General features: G+C 31.6%; 3 protein-coding genes and 1 non-coding gene across 5 annotated transcripts; 3 read left to right on the top strand and 1 right to left on the bottom strand.

The window, feature by feature from the left end:
* The first annotated feature begins 1,280 nt into the window (after positions 1 to 1,280).
* Positions 1,281 to 6,342, top strand: LOC132058804 (mannan endo-1,4-beta-mannosidase 6-like). Its single transcript, XM_059451160.1, has 5 exons — positions 1,281 to 1,726; positions 3,064 to 3,261; positions 4,134 to 4,256; positions 5,102 to 5,313; positions 5,629 to 6,342. The coding sequence occupies exons 1-5, from the start codon at positions 1,316 to 1,318 to the stop codon at positions 6,038 to 6,040; spliced, it is 1,356 nt and encodes a 451-aa protein (XP_059307143.1). The 5' UTR covers positions 1,281 to 1,315; the 3' UTR covers positions 6,041 to 6,342.
* Positions 6,343 to 6,779: 437 nt separating this feature from the next.
* LOC132060527 (DNA-directed RNA polymerases I and III subunit RPAC2-like) lies at positions 6,780 to 9,594 on the bottom strand. 2 transcript variants are annotated; one of them, XM_059453543.1, is made up of 4 exons: positions 9,555 to 9,594; positions 7,908 to 8,011; positions 7,542 to 7,618; positions 6,780 to 7,073 (listed from the first exon to the last, which is right to left on the bottom strand). In XM_059453543.1, the coding sequence occupies exons 2-4, from the start codon at positions 8,006 to 8,008 to the stop codon at positions 6,934 to 6,936; spliced, it is 318 nt and encodes a 105-aa protein (XP_059309526.1). In that variant the 5' UTR covers positions 8,009 to 8,011; positions 9,555 to 9,594; the 3' UTR covers positions 6,780 to 6,933. The 2 variants fall into 2 exon arrangements, with proteins under 2 accessions (XP_059309526.1, XP_059309525.1); XM_059453542.1 differs by having other exon boundaries at positions 9,486 to 9,587.
* A 4,292-nt stretch (positions 9,595 to 13,886) lies between these two features.
* Positions 13,887 to 14,107, top strand: LOC132061739 (small nucleolar RNA U3). Its single transcript, XR_009416156.1, has one exon. It is a non-coding gene; the product is annotated as a small nucleolar RNA U3 (small nucleolar RNA).
* A 1,078-nt stretch (positions 14,108 to 15,185) lies between these two features.
* LOC132060526 (acyl-CoA--sterol O-acyltransferase 1-like) lies at positions 15,186 to 16,769 on the top strand. Its single transcript, XM_059453541.1, has one exon. The coding sequence runs from the start codon at positions 15,536 to 15,538 to the stop codon at positions 16,592 to 16,594; it is 1,059 nt and encodes a 352-aa protein (XP_059309524.1). The 5' UTR covers positions 15,186 to 15,535; the 3' UTR covers positions 16,595 to 16,769.
* Positions 16,770 to 21,193: the final 4,424 nt, after the last annotated feature.

The raw sequence follows: 21,193 nt of genomic DNA, 5'->3' as shown, positions 1-21,193 counted from the left end.
TTTTATTATATCAATTATTTTAATTTTGCCATCGGTTTATTTTTGAGTATATTTTTATACCCTTTTTAGCTATAAGTCGTCTTTTATTTGCTATTGATCTTAACAGAGCTTCAACTCGAAATATAATAGATGATTGATAGCTAAATTTGAATGTTTTTCCAAAGTATTTTATTCTTAAATTAAATTGAATTTCATTAAAATAATAAATAACTATGATATGATTTGAGGCAAGAATATGAATGATTGAAAAGTGTGACCTAGGATAAAATAAAAATAATTTAGGTAGCAGAGTAGTAAATTAAGATATTTCTCATTGAAGTTATTGTTACACAATGTTTAGAAGTTAGAAATTAGCAACCCAAATACATCACATTGGTGATACAAAACCTGTTTGCTTGTCACCTTTTGTATCAATTTAGATACAATGTTTGGTCCGATTGTTTTTTCAAATTTTCTTATATTTTATTGTTAATTATTTATTATGTAAAGATGAAAACTGTCATTTTATATAACGATCAATTTAATGTGATCATCGCTATCTTTTTTTTTTTTCCCTCTCATTTTGCTCCCATACTTGTTATTGAATAATCGGATTTTACGTCTTTACCCACCTTTTTATGCATTTTACTACAAATGTATTGTTCATATTGATGAAGAGTGACATTATGAACTGACAAAAAACGAAACATTCAATCCTAAAATTATACTCCCTCCGTCTCAATTAAGTGTTTTAGTTTGATTGGACATGAAATTTAAAAAATAAATAGAGACTTTTAATTTTGCGATCTTAAATGAAAGATATGTGTAGTCTTTAAAATTTTGTGGTCTTAAACTTTTCTTAGAATTGGAGAACTTACTAAATATAAAAAGAAACACTTTTTTCGAAATATTTTAAAAAGAAATATAAGACACTTAAGTTGACACAAAGAGTATTAACTAAAGAAAAATAAGACACTTAAGTTGACTCAAAGGGCTCGTTTGGTAGAAGGTATAAGCTGGGATATCCCAGCTTATACCTTCTTATCCCACTTATGCTGAGATTATTTTATACCATCTTTTAGATGGTATAAAATAATCTCAATAGATGGGATAAATTAGTCCCGGAATTATAATTTCGAGATAATTTCGACTATCTACCAAACGACCCCAAAGAGTATTAATTAAAGCAATACAGTGCAATATAATACTCCTTTCTTTAGAATTAAAAAAAAAAAAAGAATTATTACACATTTGAGACGGTGGGATATTAAAATAAAGCCCCTTTAACTAACATTTCACAATAAAGTGATAAACAAACCAACAAAAATTTTCCAAAATGGACACACAATGGAGGGACAAAAAACTGTATCCAACATTAGGCATATTCACCATTCTTTTACTTTTGTACTTGAGTTTCAATGACAACCTTAATTTCTCTTTCCCACAAATCTTTTTAAGACAACCTTATATGGGATTTGTTGGAGTTAATCAAACAAGATTTGTCATCAAGAATGAAAACCCAAAGACGCAATCTTTAAATTTTCAAGAAACGTATATTAATGGATGGAACTCTTATTGGTTAATGGAAGAAAGTGTTTGGGAATATTCAAGATTTAGGGTATCTAAGATGTTGAAAAGAGGAGCTGAAATGGGGTTAAGTGTTTGTAGAACTTGGGCTTTTAGTGATGGTGGTGGTCCCAATGATCTTCAACTCTTACCTGGTGTCTTCAATGAAAGAGTCTTTAAGGTAAAAATGCTTTTTATTTTTATTTTTTTTATTTTTTTTTTTAGCAATTATTGGGATTATTGAAGTAGTTGTAGTGACTTATTGAACACTCTTGAGAAGTTGTTTCTTGATTAAAAAAAAGAGAGAATCATTTGCAAGTTTCTATTGTGAGATGTTGATTTGTTTATCTTGAACCAAAGATGGTTTTATTTGTTAATAGAAGTTTAGTGAAAATAGGTAAAGTTTGAGTCTTTTGTATAAACGGACATTCAAACTTGGCCTCAGCTGGCAAGTACGCCCTCCAATTTTGGGTGTGCACAAGTAGGCACCCCAACTTGTATAAGGTTGAACACGTAAACACAAATGCGGACGTGACACATAAATTTTGGAGGTGTCTGAATGATCGTTTTTTAAGTTGGAGTATTCAACTGACAAAGTGGAGACAAGTTGAGGTGCCTAGTTGTGCACACCCAAAGTTGCAGGGCATTTGCTAGCTGAGGCCTAGTTTGAGGGCCTGTTTATGTATTATGCCTAACTTAAATACTGTGCTCCACAATTGGCAGTATAACTTAATTTGTATGATAAGTGAATAATCAACTATTAACTAAGGTTGTGGCTGGGGGTGAATGAAGTGGGATGAAAATCATGGGAGACTAGGGAATTTACCAAAAATGCTAGGTGATTTCTTCCCGTCTGGTAAAACCTTGGTGGACGGATAAATCGCGACCATTTTGTAGGTACCTATAGAATAGAGGTGCACAAACTGCCCCGAACACAACCGTAAAGCAAGAACAATCGACCAACTCATATGTACCTTGTTCTCACTGGTGAGGGGTTGGGGCTGGTGGAGTAATAGGTTTGAAACTTTGAATATATTCAGTTAAACACCTAAAAGCTATCAAGGCTTCACTAAGGATAGACCCGCTTTAGGTCATATCATTAAAAGCAATTTAATTTTTTGTGGATAGTGGATTGCATCCTAGATGGCCGAAGATACGAATTTTATGTAGTATTTGTTCAAAATCCATTATATTAGTCTTTATTATGTAATCGATCCAATGCAATGAGAATGCTGCAGAAGTAGCAACAGAAATGACATACTAGTAGACCAACACTAGAAAAAAAAGAGATATTATTGTGCAGCATTTGCAATTTCTAACGATTATCTTGCCGATGTATCTGCAAGCATATGTTCACTTAAGTCTGTTCCTCTTATTAGACTATTACAAATTATTGTTCGTGGCCCTTCTTAGTAATGTGATTTTAGGCCACATGGCACTTACAAGTCCCATCCTAGTACAAATAAATCGCCACTTCTTTTTTTGCATTTTGATATATTCTTATCTTACCAATTTCAGGGATTGGATTATGTTATTGTTGAGGCAAGGAAGCATAAAATTCGATTAATCCTCAGTCTTGTAAACAATTTAAAAGCTTATGGTGGCACTGCTCAATATCTGAGGTGGGCGCAAGAAGCAGGTACCAACGTTTCTTCATCAAGAGATGCATTCTTTACCAGCTCAGCTGTCAGAGAGTACTACAAGTCTTTTGTCAAGGTATGTTCAAATTAAGCAAAATTATGATATTCAACAATGTGAATCCAATATACTTTTTAGAGGCTTTCTTTTTTCTTTTTTAATTTCTGGCAGCATCTCTCTGCTTTCTTTTCTTATATTATCGATTGACTTATTAATAAATGTTGTTCATCTAAAAGGTTGACACTGTGTGCAAGCATCTGAGGTGGTATTATCAACTGTTTGCTACAAAAAGAAAAAAATATTCCCTTATGTTTAAGGGAGGTTCAAAATAGTCCATTAAGTATCCACTGGACAATTTTGATCCCCGTCAAATATTTACCTCGCTCTGTCCGTCAGATTTGATGGGGACTATGAAAAGAAAAGGGAACTATCCGGAACTCACATTTAGAAGTACAATTTTTAGTTTTTGCTATTTTTTATTTATGTTTGGTGCAACTTTTTGAGGTATAATTTCTGCTATTTTTGGATTTGACCGGACTTTCTTGGTGTTTATGGTTAAATCTTTTTTTCCACTGTTTCTGTCAAATCTAACAAATACTAATTGTTAAATATTGACGGACACTAGAAGCGTTAACTTTTGGCAAACTTAAAGGACCAAAACTGTTCAGTGCATACTTAAGGGACTATTTTGAATCTATCGTCAAATATAAGGGACCATTTGTGTCATTTTGTCACAGTTTGCAGCACTAACTAGTCTAAAATCAGTTTGAGGCCTTCAATGGTCGTGTCTTCTGAAGCTCCTGCATAGTTGCATCAATATCATGTATACCACCTTAGTTCCTAGTTTAACATAGTAATTCGTAGTTATGCAGTTTCTTTCCAGTTTTTATATACTTTCATGTGATGAATTATAAGCACATTATAATTCGATTCCCTTTTGCATCTGACAGGCTGTTGTGACAAGAAAAAACTCCATAAGTGGAGTTAAATATTCAGAAGAACCAGCCATATTTGCATGGGAACTCATAAATGAGCCTCGTTGTGAATCCAGTTCATCAGGCGCTGCTCTCCAGGTTAGTTTTTCGGATTATACTACTTGCTAGTGAGATTTGGCCTCTCAATGACACTAGAAAAGTGGCAATTTTGAAGCAAGGAAAATCTTAGCAAAGATACTCACTTGCAATCATGTCACCCTGGAATTACACTAACATTTCTTACTTAAGACTTTGTTTGGCCGAATTAGTTTTCATATCAATAGTTCTGGTTAGGGGTGTCAAATGGGCGGGTCAAAATGGGCTGATTAGTAAACGGGCGAGTTATTGTCCCGCCCAATAGTTACTTGGTCTGAAATGGGCTAAAAAGCTGGTCATAACCCAACCCGCCCAATTCTTGCTAAGTTTTAATTTTCTTTGTTTGTTCTTTTATAAACTTTTAGTACCTAATAAAACTATTTATTTATTATGACTATATATAATATATCAAATAATAAAAATGACTTTTTGAAATATTTTGATGAGATCTCTATGGGAGAATTTGGGCTACATATCAGCCCGATGTTTGATGGACTGAAATGGGTTGAGCTAATAAATGGGCAGGTCAATGACCAACCTAAACTTGGGCAGGTCATGTTTTAATGGGCTAATTTTGCCACCTCTAATTCTGGGATAGTACATAAAACAGTTTTTACTGTTCATGTTGCATCTATGGTCAAAACCTCTATATAACAACGTTGTTTATTCGTACATTTTTTGGTTGTTATAACGAAATGTTGTTACAGTGAACATATAACATAACATGAAAAATCGGTTTCAAACAAAACTTGGCCTTTTATGAAATGTTGTTATAGAGGATGACTGTTATAGAGAGGTCTGATTGTAGTACCTTCTTTCTTGACATGACTTGGTAATTTCGTGAACAGGCGTGGATAGCAGAGATGGCTGGATATGTCAAAAGTTTAGATCAGAAGCATCTTGTGACTATTGGACTCGAAGGCTTTTACGGTGTGGAAAAAACTGGAAGCGTTGGATTGAACCCAGGGAAATGGGCTGCATCACTTGGAGTGGACTTCATTGAGAACTCGGCTATTGAAAACATCGATTTTACTTCCGTTCATGCTTACCCTCACAGTTGGTTAGTCAAGCAGAGTAAATTTATTTCAAATCAAATACATTGTCACACATTCTACCCTTTTCACTAGTTGCATGAATCTGCTTGTGGTAGTAAATTATTATGGGTCTCAACACTAATATCCAAACATATAACTGTTTATTTATGGAATCAGTTTCAACACTTCAATTTGCTTTTCAGCACTTATTTGTCAGCTATGCCAAACGGGTTCTAAGGATCAAGCCTATTTTCTTTCAAGATGATGTAGTGTAAACATCAAAATTTATGTGTTCATCAGTGTTTCCTTTCTCGATTTTGTTAAAAGAAGTTCTCTTGCAGGATCAAAGGTATAAATTCTGACAAGAAAGTAGATTTTCTATCTCATTGGGTTGATTCTCACATTAGCGAAGCTGAGAAGATTCTCAAGAAGCCCGTTCTTTTCACAGAAGTTGGATTTCCTTCGGGTATGCAGAAGGATGGATTAGACAGAAATATTTTTCTGAAAATAGTTTATGACAAGATTTACGAGTCGGCAAAGAAGAGGAAAGCTGGTGCAGGAGCCTTAGTTTGGCAGCTATTGGTGGAAGGAATGGAGCGATACGGTGACAAGTTCTCGTTTATAGCTTGGGAGCATCCCTCAACCTATAAACTGATGGTAGAACAATCTTGCAGGCTACTGAATACATCTACTGAAGGCTTTACACACGAAAAACTCAATCAAAAGAGTCCTTGTTTGGCTAATGCATCTTAAATATCAATGATTGTTTTCAATATTTTTCATCTTCGTCGAGGAGACAGACATGATAAGGAGCATTAGTGGAAATGTGTGGGAACGACCAGTTTTGAATGATTTGAAGTTCTGATTTGCCTCGAGGGTGTATAACAAGTGTCAGCTGGATGACTGCAACAACAAGTTTTTTTCCCAAGTATAGATGGGAAATCAAAGTTGTGTCGGTGTATATTATAGTCTCAGTTGTACATATATACTACAATAGCAGTATCAATGTGAGTGGTTTGTTCATTTTCAATGAAATAATAAGATATTGACCAGAATCTTTTGGTTTGTTCTTTTAGTTTGTTTTCCTGGTTCAGCATTTCTGTTATTTTGCCTTAAAGATATTAATACGGGTTCCAGTTTTCTCACTTCAAAGGATTTAAACTTCTCAAGTGGAAAATAACTATGCCTCAGTTCTAAATAAGTTGATATCGGCTTATATGAATCTTCACTATTTTATTTAAGCTCAATTCATGTCATTAACTTGAGAATGAAGAAAATTATTTTTCTCCTTATGCGTTCTTTTGTGGCATATGAATTGGAACATGATGGCACATTGGATCATACATGTAGCTCTAAATTTTTCCCAAAAGAGCTTTTCTCCTTAGCACATTGCAGACATGACTTTGACCGCTCTTAGTTCTTGGATCAAACTGAAAAGATGCAAAGTTGATAGAGAGGCACAATTGAAAGAACAGAAGGTCGGTCTACGACAAGAACTAAAGCAAAAGCATTACAGCTAACAATCTGATGTAACATATATATGGGCTATGGCCTATGGAGGTAAAATGATTCTGCAAAAAAAACTTTTGTGCCAATAAGGTTACAAAATTTCACTTGGATAGAAGGTTATATAAACTTCCTGTCAATCATTTCTTGATATCCATAGAACTCAGACCTTCTTCAGTTTTAAACTTTAAAATGGCCTTCTCAACTGTGTCTCTAACGTTCTCACAGATAAGCATTAGATCCTGACATGAATCGTTCAATGCGTCCCTCGCTGGATCTCCTGCAATAGAAACCAAATAGACCAACAAAAGTTACAGATATTTTTATGACCAAAACTGAAAAAATAACAAAAATGGTCCTTTATATTTGAGGGTAGGTTCAAAATAGTCCACTAAGTATGTACTTAACGGTTTTGGTCCTTCCAGTTTGTCAAAAGTTTAACTCTTCTAGTATCCATCCATCAAATATTTACCGAACTTTGTCTGTTAGGTTTGACGGGAACTATGAAACAACTATTTAAAAAGTCCATGATGGAAGTTTTAGCAAATATCAAGCATGTAGCATTAGTATGGATGCAAGATGCCAATTTGAATGACAGACGAGAATAAGTTCCCCAATACATGATGAAAGGACACGCCCTATAAACATTACTTCTGTATTGCTATTGCTAGAGAAAGATTTAAGCTTTTCTTCTATAAGTTCGAGAAATCGTTGATAAAGATGAGTTGGAGACGGCTTTTAGCTTTACCAGTAGTCTGAACTCTTATGTTCACTCGAGCATCAGAGGGATGTGGAATGCTGTATCCACAAAATGTTACTCTTGGACTGCAAGAAAGTAGATATCAGTTAATTATCGTCCTAAGCTTGGAGCACAAACAACTGTTTATAAAACGGGGGAGGGGTTGGAAGACTGAACATGCAACGACAAGATTAACATGAGATCAGCGGAATGTTACAAAGTGAGATATCGAGGACCTCTATTTTACCAATTATTCCGCATCAAACAAAATTATGCAATATCAAATTATTCTTGTACGAGGAAATAAAGAAAAATGAAAGTTCTAGCAGTGATTAATGAATAATGGAAAAAGAAAGGAAGAGGTGAACTACTAACTCTTGATTTAGAGTGAATCTGATAGCATTTGCCATCGTATGGTCCTCATCTGTCAATGAGAACGTTGCTTTTGATTGATCCTCAAATGAACCGTGTTCCATTGACTGTTTACAGAAATGAGGATCATTTGAAAATAAAAATAATGAACTTTATGGATACCAAATAAAAGGAAATAAAAAAGGAGGAACCACTGTAAGAAGTGAGATAAGAGCTCTCAAATGGATACAAAATCAAACTTCTTTAACCTGTACTACTAAAAGAAAGCAGCCAAATCTGTGTAGACCTTAATTATGCGGTCCATTGGTCCAATGTTTAAAACGACCAAAGTATAAACAACTATGAATGTTCAACTAGTCAAAGGCCATGTTGCTTGGACTTTCAAAAAATGCACTATTTTTGTCGGATCCTTAAAAAAATGCACTATTTTTGGAGAGAGAACATGGGTCGAGGCATTTTCTAAGTTTTGTTCTTGTGTACTTGAACAAACTTTTCTAGCTTTGGTTCATAAAAGGTACGTACTCCAAATTTTGATATTCAAGGAGCATTCTTTCATCTTACAGGAGCATTCTTTTTATCTTAGAAGACTACTGGAGCACCTTAGCTACATAAAATAGTGAAATTAAAAGCTGAATTTCATGATGTTAACACTAAGGCTAATCAAACATAATATTAGTGCAAGGAGCCGTCTAAAAAAGAAGGTGTAATTTTGGTGGAGCTTTGGAGGCTTTAGCCTTCACAAACTAAAGTAAAACCTCCGGACTTTAACTTTCAACCTTCGCAAATTTCTCATTTTTGTGTAGTTGTTCCGAGGGAAACAATCAAGAGTATTAAAGCACGGTAAGATATATACCATAGTGGACTTGAATTTCTTTTAAATGATTAAGCGATATTGAACGAAATATAAGTGCAAGGAGTCATCTAAGAAATTGTTCTTATCCGCTCCAATTTAAGTGTCTTACCGCCTTTTTGGTCTATCCCAAAAAAATGCCTCTTTCTATACAATTTAGTACGTTGACAAGTCAAACATCCTACGTGACAAGTTTTAAAAAAATTAGATTCAACCGACATTATAATATATTACACACCATTTTTATTTTGAATGGACAACCCATTTAAAAAGTTTTTTTTATTAAACCTTGTATTCGAGAGGGAACAAGTCAAGAGTACACTTAATATCCGGGACGGAGAAGAAATTTTTTATTTCTATTTTTTTCAACTGTAATTGTATTTTTACCAACAGGAAGCAATTACAAGAATCTCAGCTTATTCATGCTAAAGACTAGAAGACCCTCAGCCAAAGTAACTTATCATCCACTATGAAAGATGCATTGGAAAATTAATCATCTACTATTACCCTTTGATTTCAACAAAGGCAATTGAGAAATAAAGTGAATATGAAAAGAAAAAAAAAAAAATAATAATAAGAAGAAGAAGGTAATAATCAGCTTTTTAACAATATGAGCGAGACACAAACACGAAAGACGTTAAATTATTCAACTCAACTAATTCGACATGCACACGAATATCAAAAGAAACTGAGTAACGTATCAAACAAATTTAAATGAAATAAAAACGTACACATGAAGTTAAGTCTCGTAAGAAAAAACGAGAGAAGAAACGAAAGTAAAAGGAGAGAAAAAATGCTACCTTGATATTGAAGGCTTGAACAGCGGCGAGCAATGAGTGACAATTGGGCTTCACGTATGGGCTGTGGGACATTTTGTTTTGGGCTTATCCAGAAGTTAATGCAATTCGCAGAATTGTCCTTCTTTGGGGGTCTTTAAATTTTGTCCCTCAAATTACTAGTATTTAAGTTTTGGCCTTCGCCTAAAATCTGCGGAGTTCGGATTTGAACTCGATCAATCAAAAAAAAAAAAAAAATCACAAGGCAAGGTTTTCATAGAAATTATGTCTATTTGAAAAATTTTGCCTTGAGGCATATATAAATATATTTTTTATTTATTTTAAAAGCAAACTTTTCCCTAACTTAAAAAAGTTAAATTACTTAAATACCTCTAATTAATAATGATTAATTTTAAAACATTTAATAGCCACAAAGATTCTGAAGAGGTTTATTATGCCGTAATGATTAATTTGAAAAAAAAAAAATCTAAAAGGCTGCGATAAAGAGTTGCTTCATTATTTTCATTGTTCAAATAGGTAACACATGTTGCAAACTTTTTTCGGATTCTATTGCTTTTGTTAATGACATCACTAAAAGTTTGCCATTTATTCAAGCAAGAGCGGACATCTTTAAACCAAATAAGAGCTATTATATTAATAGTTGATTAGATCGTTATAAGTTCACAAAATTAAGTTGAAATGGATTTTACCCGACCATTGAAAATAATAAACTCATTAATGACATTCCCACCCAATGATTTATAAGTTATTTTTGGAAGTTATACTATATTTGGATGTTTTTTTAGATCCGGATAAAATTAGTTTTCATACTTAATACTTGATTATGCGGATTTTAATTACATTCATTTCATAGGTATTTGCATGTTACTGATAATGATTTGTTTATTTATAGGAGAAAGAGGTTCGAACCAAGTTAATAGTTATTTTCATATATATTTGCCCATTTTATAGGTAAGTTTGCAAAACTTAAAGTGTAATCTTAAAATGAGATTGGTCACCAATTAAAGGACAACCCCAAAGACAAGTGATATTCTTGAAAAACATGAAAAAAAACGGAAATATAAAGCAAAGAATTGCGAATTTTAAATGAAAATATTCATTTGGTCTTTAATTTTTGTCCGTGCTTCTCATTTGATAAACATTTGCGGATCAAAGTATCCTTATTCGCTGGTCTATGAAACCAGGGATTATGAGTTTGAAACCCAGCAAAATTAAAAAAAATAATTCACAAGGCAAGGTTTTCATAGAAACTATATCTATTCGAGGCAAATTTATGCCTTAATGCATTGTTCTGTAGGATAACTTAATTTCTATAGAACTATGACGAATAAGGCATAGTTTCTATATATAACTAAATTTTCTACATAACTATGCTGGACAGGGCATGACTTCTATGTAGTTAGATAAAACTTTACCGAAAAAGGCATACTACAGAACTATGCCTTAAAATATAAATTTGCCTTGATTTGAGAGATAAAAAATTAAAGATCACCCAAAGATGATCACCCAAAGATGGCACATTCGTGCGAATCACCCAGTTAATAACAATTGGGCTCCCTGAGTGGGCTTTTGGGCATTTTGTAGTATTTAGTTACCCACAATCATTTAGTTAGTTTAGCCAGCAGATATAATAAAAAGGCTTAATACTTTGCTCCTTCAAATATTTGCCCTTATATTTGTTATTTATTACTTTCAAATGACCAAAGTATGTTTTCAATAAATCAAGATATTTTCACACCCTTTTTGATAATACATAGTCCCTTAGACTAACTTTTTGGAGGTGAGGTATGTACCACATTTTTTTCTATGTCTTATTTTTATATTAAATTATTTCTTTTTACTTGGTGCACATCGAATATGATACATATATTTGAGCCGCGTTAAAAATACTTGAAAAGTTGTGCATGGTTATGTTGTCATCTAATATAAATAGCTATGCAAAAAGATAATCTAAAATGGTAATAATAATAATAATTTTAGAGAACACATTTGGTACTGGCAGAGCGTCAACCATATTTTCTTAGTAATTCTAAAATTGCCATTAAATTTCTCTTGATCAAAATTTTATTTAAAAAAATTATTTTGAATATATAAAGGTTTAATGATGTAACACAATTATACAATAAAACATAAATTTCAAAATAAAAAAATAAATCGATAGAAAATAAATTTCAAAATCGATCCTTAAAAAAAAAAAAAATGAGAAGGAACAAAATTATTAGATATATACGTCGTTGCATAGAGACATGATTTAATTATTTAAATTTATCCAATGCTAATGTATTTGGGGCTATATCATAGTTATAATATTATTATAAAACAAATTTAGAAAATATATTAGATAAAGAAAAAAGGAAAGAAATATCATTTCATCACATGCATTCCTTGAAAGGAAAAGAAAATTTTTAATTAAGAAAAATCATTATTTTTCATATCTTTTAAATATTTTGAATAGTCAAATATTGAAATTTATAATACTTTTTATATAGTTTTTAAATATGTAAATTTTGAAAGACTTAAAATTCTAAATTCAATTCATCAAAACTAAACCGTTTAATCCCTCAAATTTAAATCAGGAACCAATGACACATAAATTAACTTAGTGATTACTTTATTACCTTGATGTTGTGTCCAAATCGGCTATATTTTCATATATTCCCGACACTAGTTAGCGAAAATAACCATCTAGGCAATAATTTATATTAAGATTATTCTATAAAAATTATGTTTATAATTATGTATAATCCGTATGTAATACTTCCTCCCTTTCAAAAAGATTGTCTCGATTCAGATTATGAGAGTCAAACTAACTAATTAATGTTCGGTATGAATTCAAACATAGACTCTTTAATTTTTTTAAATAAAAATTATATATTTAGAAACTACATCAAAATGTTTATGGTCTATAGTTAACGATTCTAAATATTAAAGCAGTTACATAAAGAAAAAAACTTAAAAGCTACTTGTAATGATCTTTGAAATTAGATTTCCCAAAAACATGAGTTTACAAACCTATTTCATAGTAGCGCAGATAAAGAGAATGCCATTTAGACACTTTTCTCAAACTCGGCATAATGGAGGTTCTAAAATCAACCCCGCCGCCACCATCGCCGTTAATGCCAACCACTAATTGCATGGCAATAGGCCCCCTCCCTTGCCTCTTTCTCGTCTTCGTCGAATCCCATTTGAACCACTAGAGAAAAAACAATGGCTACACAGTTCTACTCAATACTTTCTTCCTCTTCAAATTAATTTAGTGGAGAAGCTAGAACAACGGTTTTTCATTTGGATCAATCAGTACCCTGCGTCAATTAGTTTCACTAACCAATTTCGGTCGATTGTATAGTTTTTCAGCTTATTTTAAGAGGGGATGGCACCGGTGGGAGGTTCCGGGAGAAGGATAAGAAAGCGGGGGATGGGGGAGGGGAAGAGGGACGTGGGTAAGTGTGGGTTTGATTAAGTAAATACCTTTTTTATTTTCTTTTTTTTTTTTTGCTGAAAAATAAAAAAATTTCTTAAAAATTTATTTTTTAATTATTATTCTGGACTCAAATGTCACCTGTCCTTTTTTAATTAGTCATCATGCCACGTCATAGCGAGTGTATTACACAAACTTTGTAATTTTAGTTTATTGTCAAAAAACTGTCCACACTCACGGTGAACAAATTCGATGTAGTTTCGTGTTCAATAGATACGAGGTTTAATTAACCTCTCATCAATCTAAGTGAAAGATCTTGTTAATCACAGGTGTCTCCCGATGGGTTCGGTCAAATATTTATAACGTATTTGAAATCAAAGAAAATATCTTTGACCGTCCAACTAGTAATTAAGACAATCTTTTTGAGACGGAGGGAGTATGTGTTATAACTGTATATAAATAATTATATAATCTATGTATAACGACTTGAAAAAGTAAACTGTGAATTTGACCGATTATTTATATAAAGATCCCTTTGGTGTTGGGCTAGAAGTTAAAGGATGGCTAAGGCTAAGGGGCTAAAACCAAACAATCGAACTGAAGAATTAAGGGGTCTTTTGGTGCATGGTATAAGTTGAGATATCCCACCCCTAATTTTTTGTACCATATTTGGGAATAAATTTATCCTGGGAACCAACGAATAAATCGCAATTAAAATATTTTAATTTTTCCTATCAGCCAAGTAGAATGAATTTATTCCAAATCAGATATATTTTCAAAAATTCTACCCTTTCGTGTGGTACATAAATGATTTCTTGTGACCTATTATAATTTATATCTAAAAATGATTCTATAAAATTATGTTTATTCACCAATTTTTTGTGTTTCGTTTTATACTGAGTATATAACTTAAAAGCAGGACCTTACTTGAACAGGATCTGTTCTATAGGCTCGTAATTTTTCTATCCTTGAGTTCTAACTTTTAAGGAGACAGAACACTAAGTCTGGTTGATGGCACGTGGCTATTTGATCAGAGCGCGATTAACAACATCCATGGCCTTTGGGTCTTAGCGCCATAGATGATCGTTCTCAGCTCCGTTAACGGTGTTTGGATGGTCTAATGGCTGTCTGATAGACTCTAAATCTTTAAGCAGTTACATAAAGAAAAAAACTTAAAAGCTACTTGTAATGATAGGTCATGAAATTAATTTCCCAAAGCATCATGAGCTAAGAAGGTGATGTAATTTCATAGTAGTGCAGATAAGTATGAGAGAATGAAATGGGACATGACAAAGAAAACGCACTTATTTAGAGTCTTTTTATCTTTTAAATACTACAATATCAAAATGTATACGCAAGTTAAACTGAACACTAATCTTTATTATTTAGACAAATGTTAGAATGTTCAAAATTGTTTTTTTGCACCCTCAAACTATTTATAGGTACCCGTAATTTTTCGTCTAGAATGACATAATACCTTCCAATAAGTTGTAGGTAATAATGTTAACTCTAAGTTTGTTTCTAAGCAAGGATGTCAACTCTGAGTTGGTTTATAGTATAAGTAACGATATGACCCCACTTCATATTCTTATATTCTGAAATTATGTTTGAATTATCGTGGAAACCAACGGAAATTCTTCAACGCGTGAGGAGCGTCATTAATGACATTATCAATTAAAAATTATTACCGCTAAAAATATATTTCTCATGATTCAATAAGCTCTTTTGACATAAATTAAAAGTAGAAACAACAAAGAGTCTGTTATCGTAGAAAAACCAACAAATTGAAATAGTGAAGAACAAGTTTGTTTATATATCTCTGAAGAGAGAAAACAAAACCTGGATATATAGGTAGAGGTAACTACTGTGTTGTAATAGCTAGAATATATAACAACTGTAACACCAATTTGTATTAATGGATTTAACGGTTAGGAAAAAATAATTTCCATTAAATTGTATGAATGTGGACATATTCTTTTATAAGCATGTCTCTGGACAGTTTTTGATAGACTCAAAATGACAAAAATAATTTTCACCAAAACAAGATTTGAATTGGGTCTTACGTATATAAATTCATTAGTTTTGCCTTCAGATTCATTTCTCACGTATGTGAACCCAATTCCTTTTACTATTTTTTTACATACAAATCTAAATAAAAGACAGCTCATGATTATAAAGCAAAAAAGAGTGTTATTCCCGACTAACGAGGGATCTTTTCTATTGAAATAGCAATCACATTTTTCCTAACATTTATGGCAGTATACTATCAAAATTTACTTAATCCAACTCTTCACAGAAAACTAGATTGCCTTGGTCATATCCAAAATATAAAAATTAAAACTCTTTCCAAGAAACCAGATCTCCTTGATCATGTGCAAAATTTCTTTCCTAATACATATCCTAAATTACAACAGCCTAATTATTTTATGTGAAACATGCCATCTTTCCCCAACCCCACTACCACATGCTACCTAAGTCAACAATATTAATATATATACTCTTCAACAAAAAATAATAGGTTTCTATTAATTCCATCAATCTTTCAAGAAGAAGATACAGAGAAGAAATGGAAGGGGAGATCCACAATTTCATTGTTGTATGGGTTATTGTCTTAGCAAGTTTATGTTACTCTCACACCATAGCCAAATTCCTTCCAAAAGGCAAATCAAGATTTGTGGCTATAATTCCAATAGTTTGTCTATTTTTCATTCTACCTCTTTATCTGACTTCCATTAATCTTGGTGGCAATACTTCATTCTTCATTGCATGGTTAGCCAATTTCAAGCTTCTTCTTTTTGCATTTGGTAAAGGCCCTTTGTCATCAACACCACCCCTCTCACTTTCAACATTCATTCCCTTGGCTTGTTTGCCTATAAAGTTTCAACAATATTCAACTAGTCATGTTGAAACCACCAAAAAGACCACAAATTCAACTTTGAATATTGTTACCAAGATTTCTCTTTTAGCCATGTTGATAAGGGTGTATAGCTATAAAGACTATTTGCATCCAAGAATCATTCTCTTCTTCTATTGCCTACACATCTACTTCATGCTAGAGATCATATTGACTATGGTTAGCGCCACGGTTCGAGGGGTGAGTCGAGTCGAGCTCGAGCCACCCTTCGACGAGCCTTACCTGGCTACCTCGCTCCAGGATTTCTGGGGCAGGAGGTGGAACCTCATGGTAACTAATATACTTCGTCCGACCGTTTATGATCCTGTCCGTTCGATGGTGGCAAACAGGATCTCGAGGAAGTGGGCTCCACTTCCTGCCGTGCTCGCCACGTTTTCCGTCTCGGGGCTAATGCATGAGCTGATTTTCTACTACATTGGAAGATTGAAACCTAGTGGTGAAGTCATGATGTTCTTTCTCATTCATGGGGTGGCTTTGAGTCTTGAAATTGTCATCAAGAAAGTTTTCAATGGCAAGTTTTTGGTTCCTAGGATTATTTCAGGTCCATTAGCACTAGCTTTTATAATTTTCACTAGCTTTTGGCTGTTTTTTCCTCCATTTTTGAGGGGTAACACAGAGCTTAAAGCATGTACTGAATCTCTTGCTTTCTTAGAATTTATTAAGTATGGTAAATTAATTAGTCCAATCAATATCACATGTCCACTCCTGTAAGATTTATTCATAGTGAACTCCTTGTCTAGCTAAATTTCACATGTATGATTGTTCTTCTCCTTAACATTAAGGTTGTAAGAGTTGTGATAGACTTAATTTGAATGCCATGTGAGATTTCATAGTATTTTTCTGGTACATTGGAAAGGCCTAAAAAGGTAATTAACTTACGGTCTTTCAAAAGCCGTAGCTTAAGTCTACCGGGAGAAAAAATTCCATATCCTTAAGAGCTTTCCCGTATTATTAAATAATCATCATGCATGTCCCCTTCTTTTGCCAGAAAGTCAGCAGATCGATCGTCTCTTCAGATGTGTTTAATAGAGGCCTTGTTGACATTTAACAAATATCGACAGTCTTCAATAAATACACCAAGAGGAGTACGTTGGATGTCAACACCATCTGTTATTCACGACGTGTTGATAGGTTCAATAACAATGTAAAAATGTTGGTCACTAGTCCATTCTCCTAAACTTGAAATCACTCCACTAGTGTGACTATTCTGAATTCGCAGCGCATAGGGCTCATTAAGAGAGAAACACTCCATATCATGATTTTCTTTATTCCGGGGTCGCAGCTCAGACCCTGATTAAGTGTGAAGTGATTCTATCCATCTCACCACACCCATCGGTGATATCGGCTATCTTTTCTTGAAAAGTAACATTATGAAAATAAGTCTACTACGACTGCTTATGAGTTTAAGAATTTATGTATATCATTTAAAACTATGATAATGAAGTAAATATTCCTTCAAAGTTCAAGCATGTTTATCTATAACAACTAGACGTCCTAGGCCCGTGCTGCGCACGGACCCAACACTTTAAATTACAGTGCATCTATGTGTATGTAATTGTCTTTGAATAGTGATTATATATATATAGACTATATATTATGTTCAAAACACGATTAATATAACATTGTAATTTGTGCTCCGTATCTAAAATTTTATTATATTAATGTTTGCTACGAATACAAAATCGGCAAATTTATTAATATTTTTTAAAAGAGAAGACTTGTTTAAAAGGAAACTATTTTCCTCTCTTTGAAATAAAACAATAGCAATATTTAAGCATCGAGATATTTTCAATTTTAATTCGATTAATTTAAAGGTGTAAAATACTTATTATTTTTTATCAAATTTTGATTTGGATAATTCTAATTCAAATTATTAAATTAATTTTACATGTTTAAAACGAAACAAAATAGAAATTGATTTTCTATTTAAATGATGAAATACTATTTTTTAATTTTTGATAAATATTCTCGGTTTAGCTCATTTTACTTGTCATGTTGTCTTTTGCATGGTTTTTTAAGAAAACGTCGATTAGAATTATAATTTGACTAATTTACTTTATTCATTATTTGATGTCTATTTGATTTTTTTTTACGACATTAATCTCTTTTCACATTATTATATCTTATTTTAAAATATAAATATTTTAAGTATATTTATTTTAGTGAACATAACAAATAAATGACATGGCGGAATAGCAAATACGACGGTTTAATATTTAGATTAGATCTCGGGCTAATATAAAAAAAAAAAGCGTATGGTTTGACTTTAACTTTTTGAAGAAAAGCGATTTCATTTGCTCCCACTAATGGATTAATACGCACGTGGCAATAAATCCATCATTATTGACTTAATGAGATACTTTGGAAATTAGTGTTTACTACGAAAACAAAGTCCTTTTTTTTTTGGACATTTTTTTTTTTTTTTAATATGGGGTTCACTCTTTTTTTTTTTTTGATATTCTTGATTTTGTTAATATGGGGTCCATTTTTTATATTGCTTGGTGTTGTTTAGTATAGGGCCCACCCTTTTGGACATTATTAGTTTGCACTATTTTTATGCATATAATATATATATATATATATATATATATACACACACTATGTTCAAAACACGATTAATATAACATTGTATTTGTGCTATATCTAAAACTTTATTATATTATTTGCTACGAATACAAAATCTATTTTTTTTGACATTGTTTGTTTTTTTAATATGGGATTCACTTATTTTTTTTTATATTGCTTGATTTTATTAATATGGGATCTACTTTTTTTTTCCCCGTGAGTTTGGAGATAGTGAGTTCCACCTTTTTTACTTTATTTTTTTTAATGTTCAAAACACGATTAATATAACATTGTAGTTTGTGATCCGTATATAAAACTTTATTATATTAGTATTTGTTACGAATACAAAATTTGCACCTTTTTTTTGACATTGTTTGTTTTTTAATATGGGATTCACTTTTTTTTTATGTTGCTTGATTTTGTTAATATGGGGTCCACTTTTTTTTTGCCCGTGAGTTTGGAGACGGTGGGTTGCACTTTTTTTACCTTTTTTTTTTTTTTTTAATATTGGTTGGTTTGTGTTTAATATGTGGGCCCACAACTAAATTGTAGTTTATGTTCCGTATCTAAAACTTTATTATATTAGTGTTTGCTACGAATACAAAATCTGCACTTTTTTTAATGTTCAAAACACGATTAATATAACATTGTAGTTTGTGATCCGTATATAAAACTTTATTATATTAGTGTTTGTTACGAATACAAAATTTGCACCTTTTTTTTGACATTGTTTGTTTTTTAATATGGGATTCACTTTTTTTTTTATGTTGCTTGATTTTGTTAATATGGGGTCCACTTTTTTTTTGCCCGTGAGTTTGGAGACGGTGGGTTGCACTTTTTTTACCTTTTTTTTTTTTTTTTTAATATTGGTTGGTTTGTGTTTAATATGTGGGCCCACAACTAAATTGTAGTTTATGTTCCGTATCTAAAACTTTATTATATTAGTGTTTGCTACGAATACAAAATCTGCACGTTTTTTTTGACATTGTTTATTTTTTTAATATTGGTTGGTTTGTGTTTAATATGGGGACCTAATTTTTTTTTTTTTTTAAAATATTAGTTGATTTGTGTTTAATAATATGTGGGCCCACAAATTTTTTTTGGGGGCCCACAGACGGACGACCAAAAAGTGCACCAAAGTGGTGCTTCTATATAGTAGTAAAGTATTGTTTGTTTTTTTAATATGGGATTCACTTTTTTTTTTATGTTGCTTGATTTTGTTAATATGGGGTCCACTTTTTTTTTGCCCGTGAGTTTGGAGACGGTAGGTTGCACTTTTTTTACCTTTTTTTTTTTTTTTTTTTTAATATTGGTTGGTTTGTGTTTAATATGTGGGCCCACAACTAAATTGTAGTTTATGTTCCGTATCTAAAACTTTATTATATTAGTGTTTGCTACGAATACAAAATCGCACGTTTTTTTTTTGACATTGTTTATTTTTTTAATATTGGTTGGTTTGTGTTTAATATGGGGACCTAATTTTTTTTTTTTTTTTTTAAATATTAGTTGATTTGTGTTTAATAATATGTGGGCCCACAAATTTTTTTTGGGGGCCCACAGACGGACGACCAAAAAGTGCACCAAAGTGGTGCTTCTATATAGTAGTAATTTATGGGTTTTTGACATATATATACATCTTAAGGAGAAATATTTACGAAACGTGACGATAGTTTTATATTTACAAAACATAACATTACAATACATCTTAAGGAGAAATATTTACGAAACGTGACGATAGTTTTATATTTACAAAACATAACATTACAAATCCTATACAAAACATGCTTTATATTTAAAAAAAAAAAATAATAAATTATTTTTTATTTTTTAAAAATCATTTTTTAAAAAATATTTTTTTATTTTTTTAAAAAATATTTTTTTTAAAATTTATTTTTATTTTTAAAAAAAATTAATATATTTTTTTTTGCTCAAAAACTTATGTATGAAAGTTGTATGAAATGTGTATATCTCGCTTAAGACTTAAAAAGTTTGCTCAAAATTTAGTGTATGAAAAATGTATGAAATGTGTATATCTCGTTCAAGGCTTAAAAAATCCGCTCAAAATTGTGTGTATGAAAACAATATGAAATTTGTATCTTGCTCATGTCTTAAAATTTCGCTCACATTTTCATGTATAAAGTTCATGTTGTTAGATTTCTGTAAAATTAATACAACTACAACAACATTGTATATAACTTTGATACAACATTCAAGACTTAAAATAATCGCTCAAATTTTTGTGTATGAAATGTGTATATCTTGCTCAAGGCTTAAAAAGTTCGCTCAAATTTTATGTATGAAGAACGTATGAAATGTGTATATCTTGATCAAGGCTTAAACATTATGCTTAAAATTTTATGCATGAGAATGGTATGAAATGTGTATATCTTCCTCAAGACTTAGAATTTCATTCACATTGTTTGTATATAAATTTCATATTAGGTTTCGGAAAATTAATACAACTACAACAACATTGTAACAATTTTCATACAATATTCAAGGCTTAAAGTTTTCGCTCAAAATTTTGTATATGAAAATTATATTAAAAATTTTGCTCACACATACACATTTCATACAACTTTCATACATAGAAATATGAGGTAATTTTTTAAGCCATTGAGCAAAAAAAAAAAAAAAAAATTAATATTTAAAAAATATATATAAAAATTATTTTTAAAAAAAATAAAAATATTTTTTAAAAAAAAAAATATTTTTTTTATAAAAAATATATATATTTTCTGGAAA

Source organism: Lycium ferocissimum, chromosome 6 (assembly GCF_029784015.1).
Source record: "Lycium ferocissimum isolate CSIRO_LF1 chromosome 6, AGI_CSIRO_Lferr_CH_V1, whole genome shotgun sequence".
In the NCBI taxonomy this organism is placed as follows: Eukaryota; Viridiplantae; Streptophyta; class Magnoliopsida; order Solanales; family Solanaceae; genus Lycium; species Lycium ferocissimum.
This window is presented reverse-complemented; position numbering and strand designations above follow the sequence as displayed.

Coding starts and splice junctions, on each gene's coding strand:
- LOC132058804 (XM_059451160.1), top strand. CDS start 1,316: ATGGACACACAATGGAGGGACAAAAAACTGTATCCAACATTAGGCATA. Junction 3,262..4,133: donor ACTACAAGTCTTTTGTCAAG/GTATGTTCAAAT, acceptor TGCATCTGACAG/GCTGTTGTGACAAGAAAAAA. Junction 4,257..5,101: donor CATCAGGCGCTGCTCTCCAG/GTTAGTTTTTCG, acceptor TTTCGTGAACAG/GCGTGGATAGCAGAGATGGC.
- LOC132060527 (XM_059453543.1), bottom strand. CDS start 8,008: ATGGAACACGGTTCATTTGAGGATCAATCAAAAGCAACGTTCTCATTG. Junction 7,619..7,907: donor AGATTCACTCTAAATCAAGA/GTTAGTAGTTCA, acceptor ACTTTCTTGCAG/TCCAAGAGTAACATTTTGTG. Junction 7,074..7,541: donor CATAAGAGTTCAGACTACTG/GTAAAGCTAAAA, acceptor TTTCTATTGCAG/GAGATCCAGCGAGGGACGCA.
- LOC132060526 (XM_059453541.1), top strand. CDS start 15,536: ATGGAAGGGGAGATCCACAATTTCATTGTTGTATGGGTTATTGTCTTA.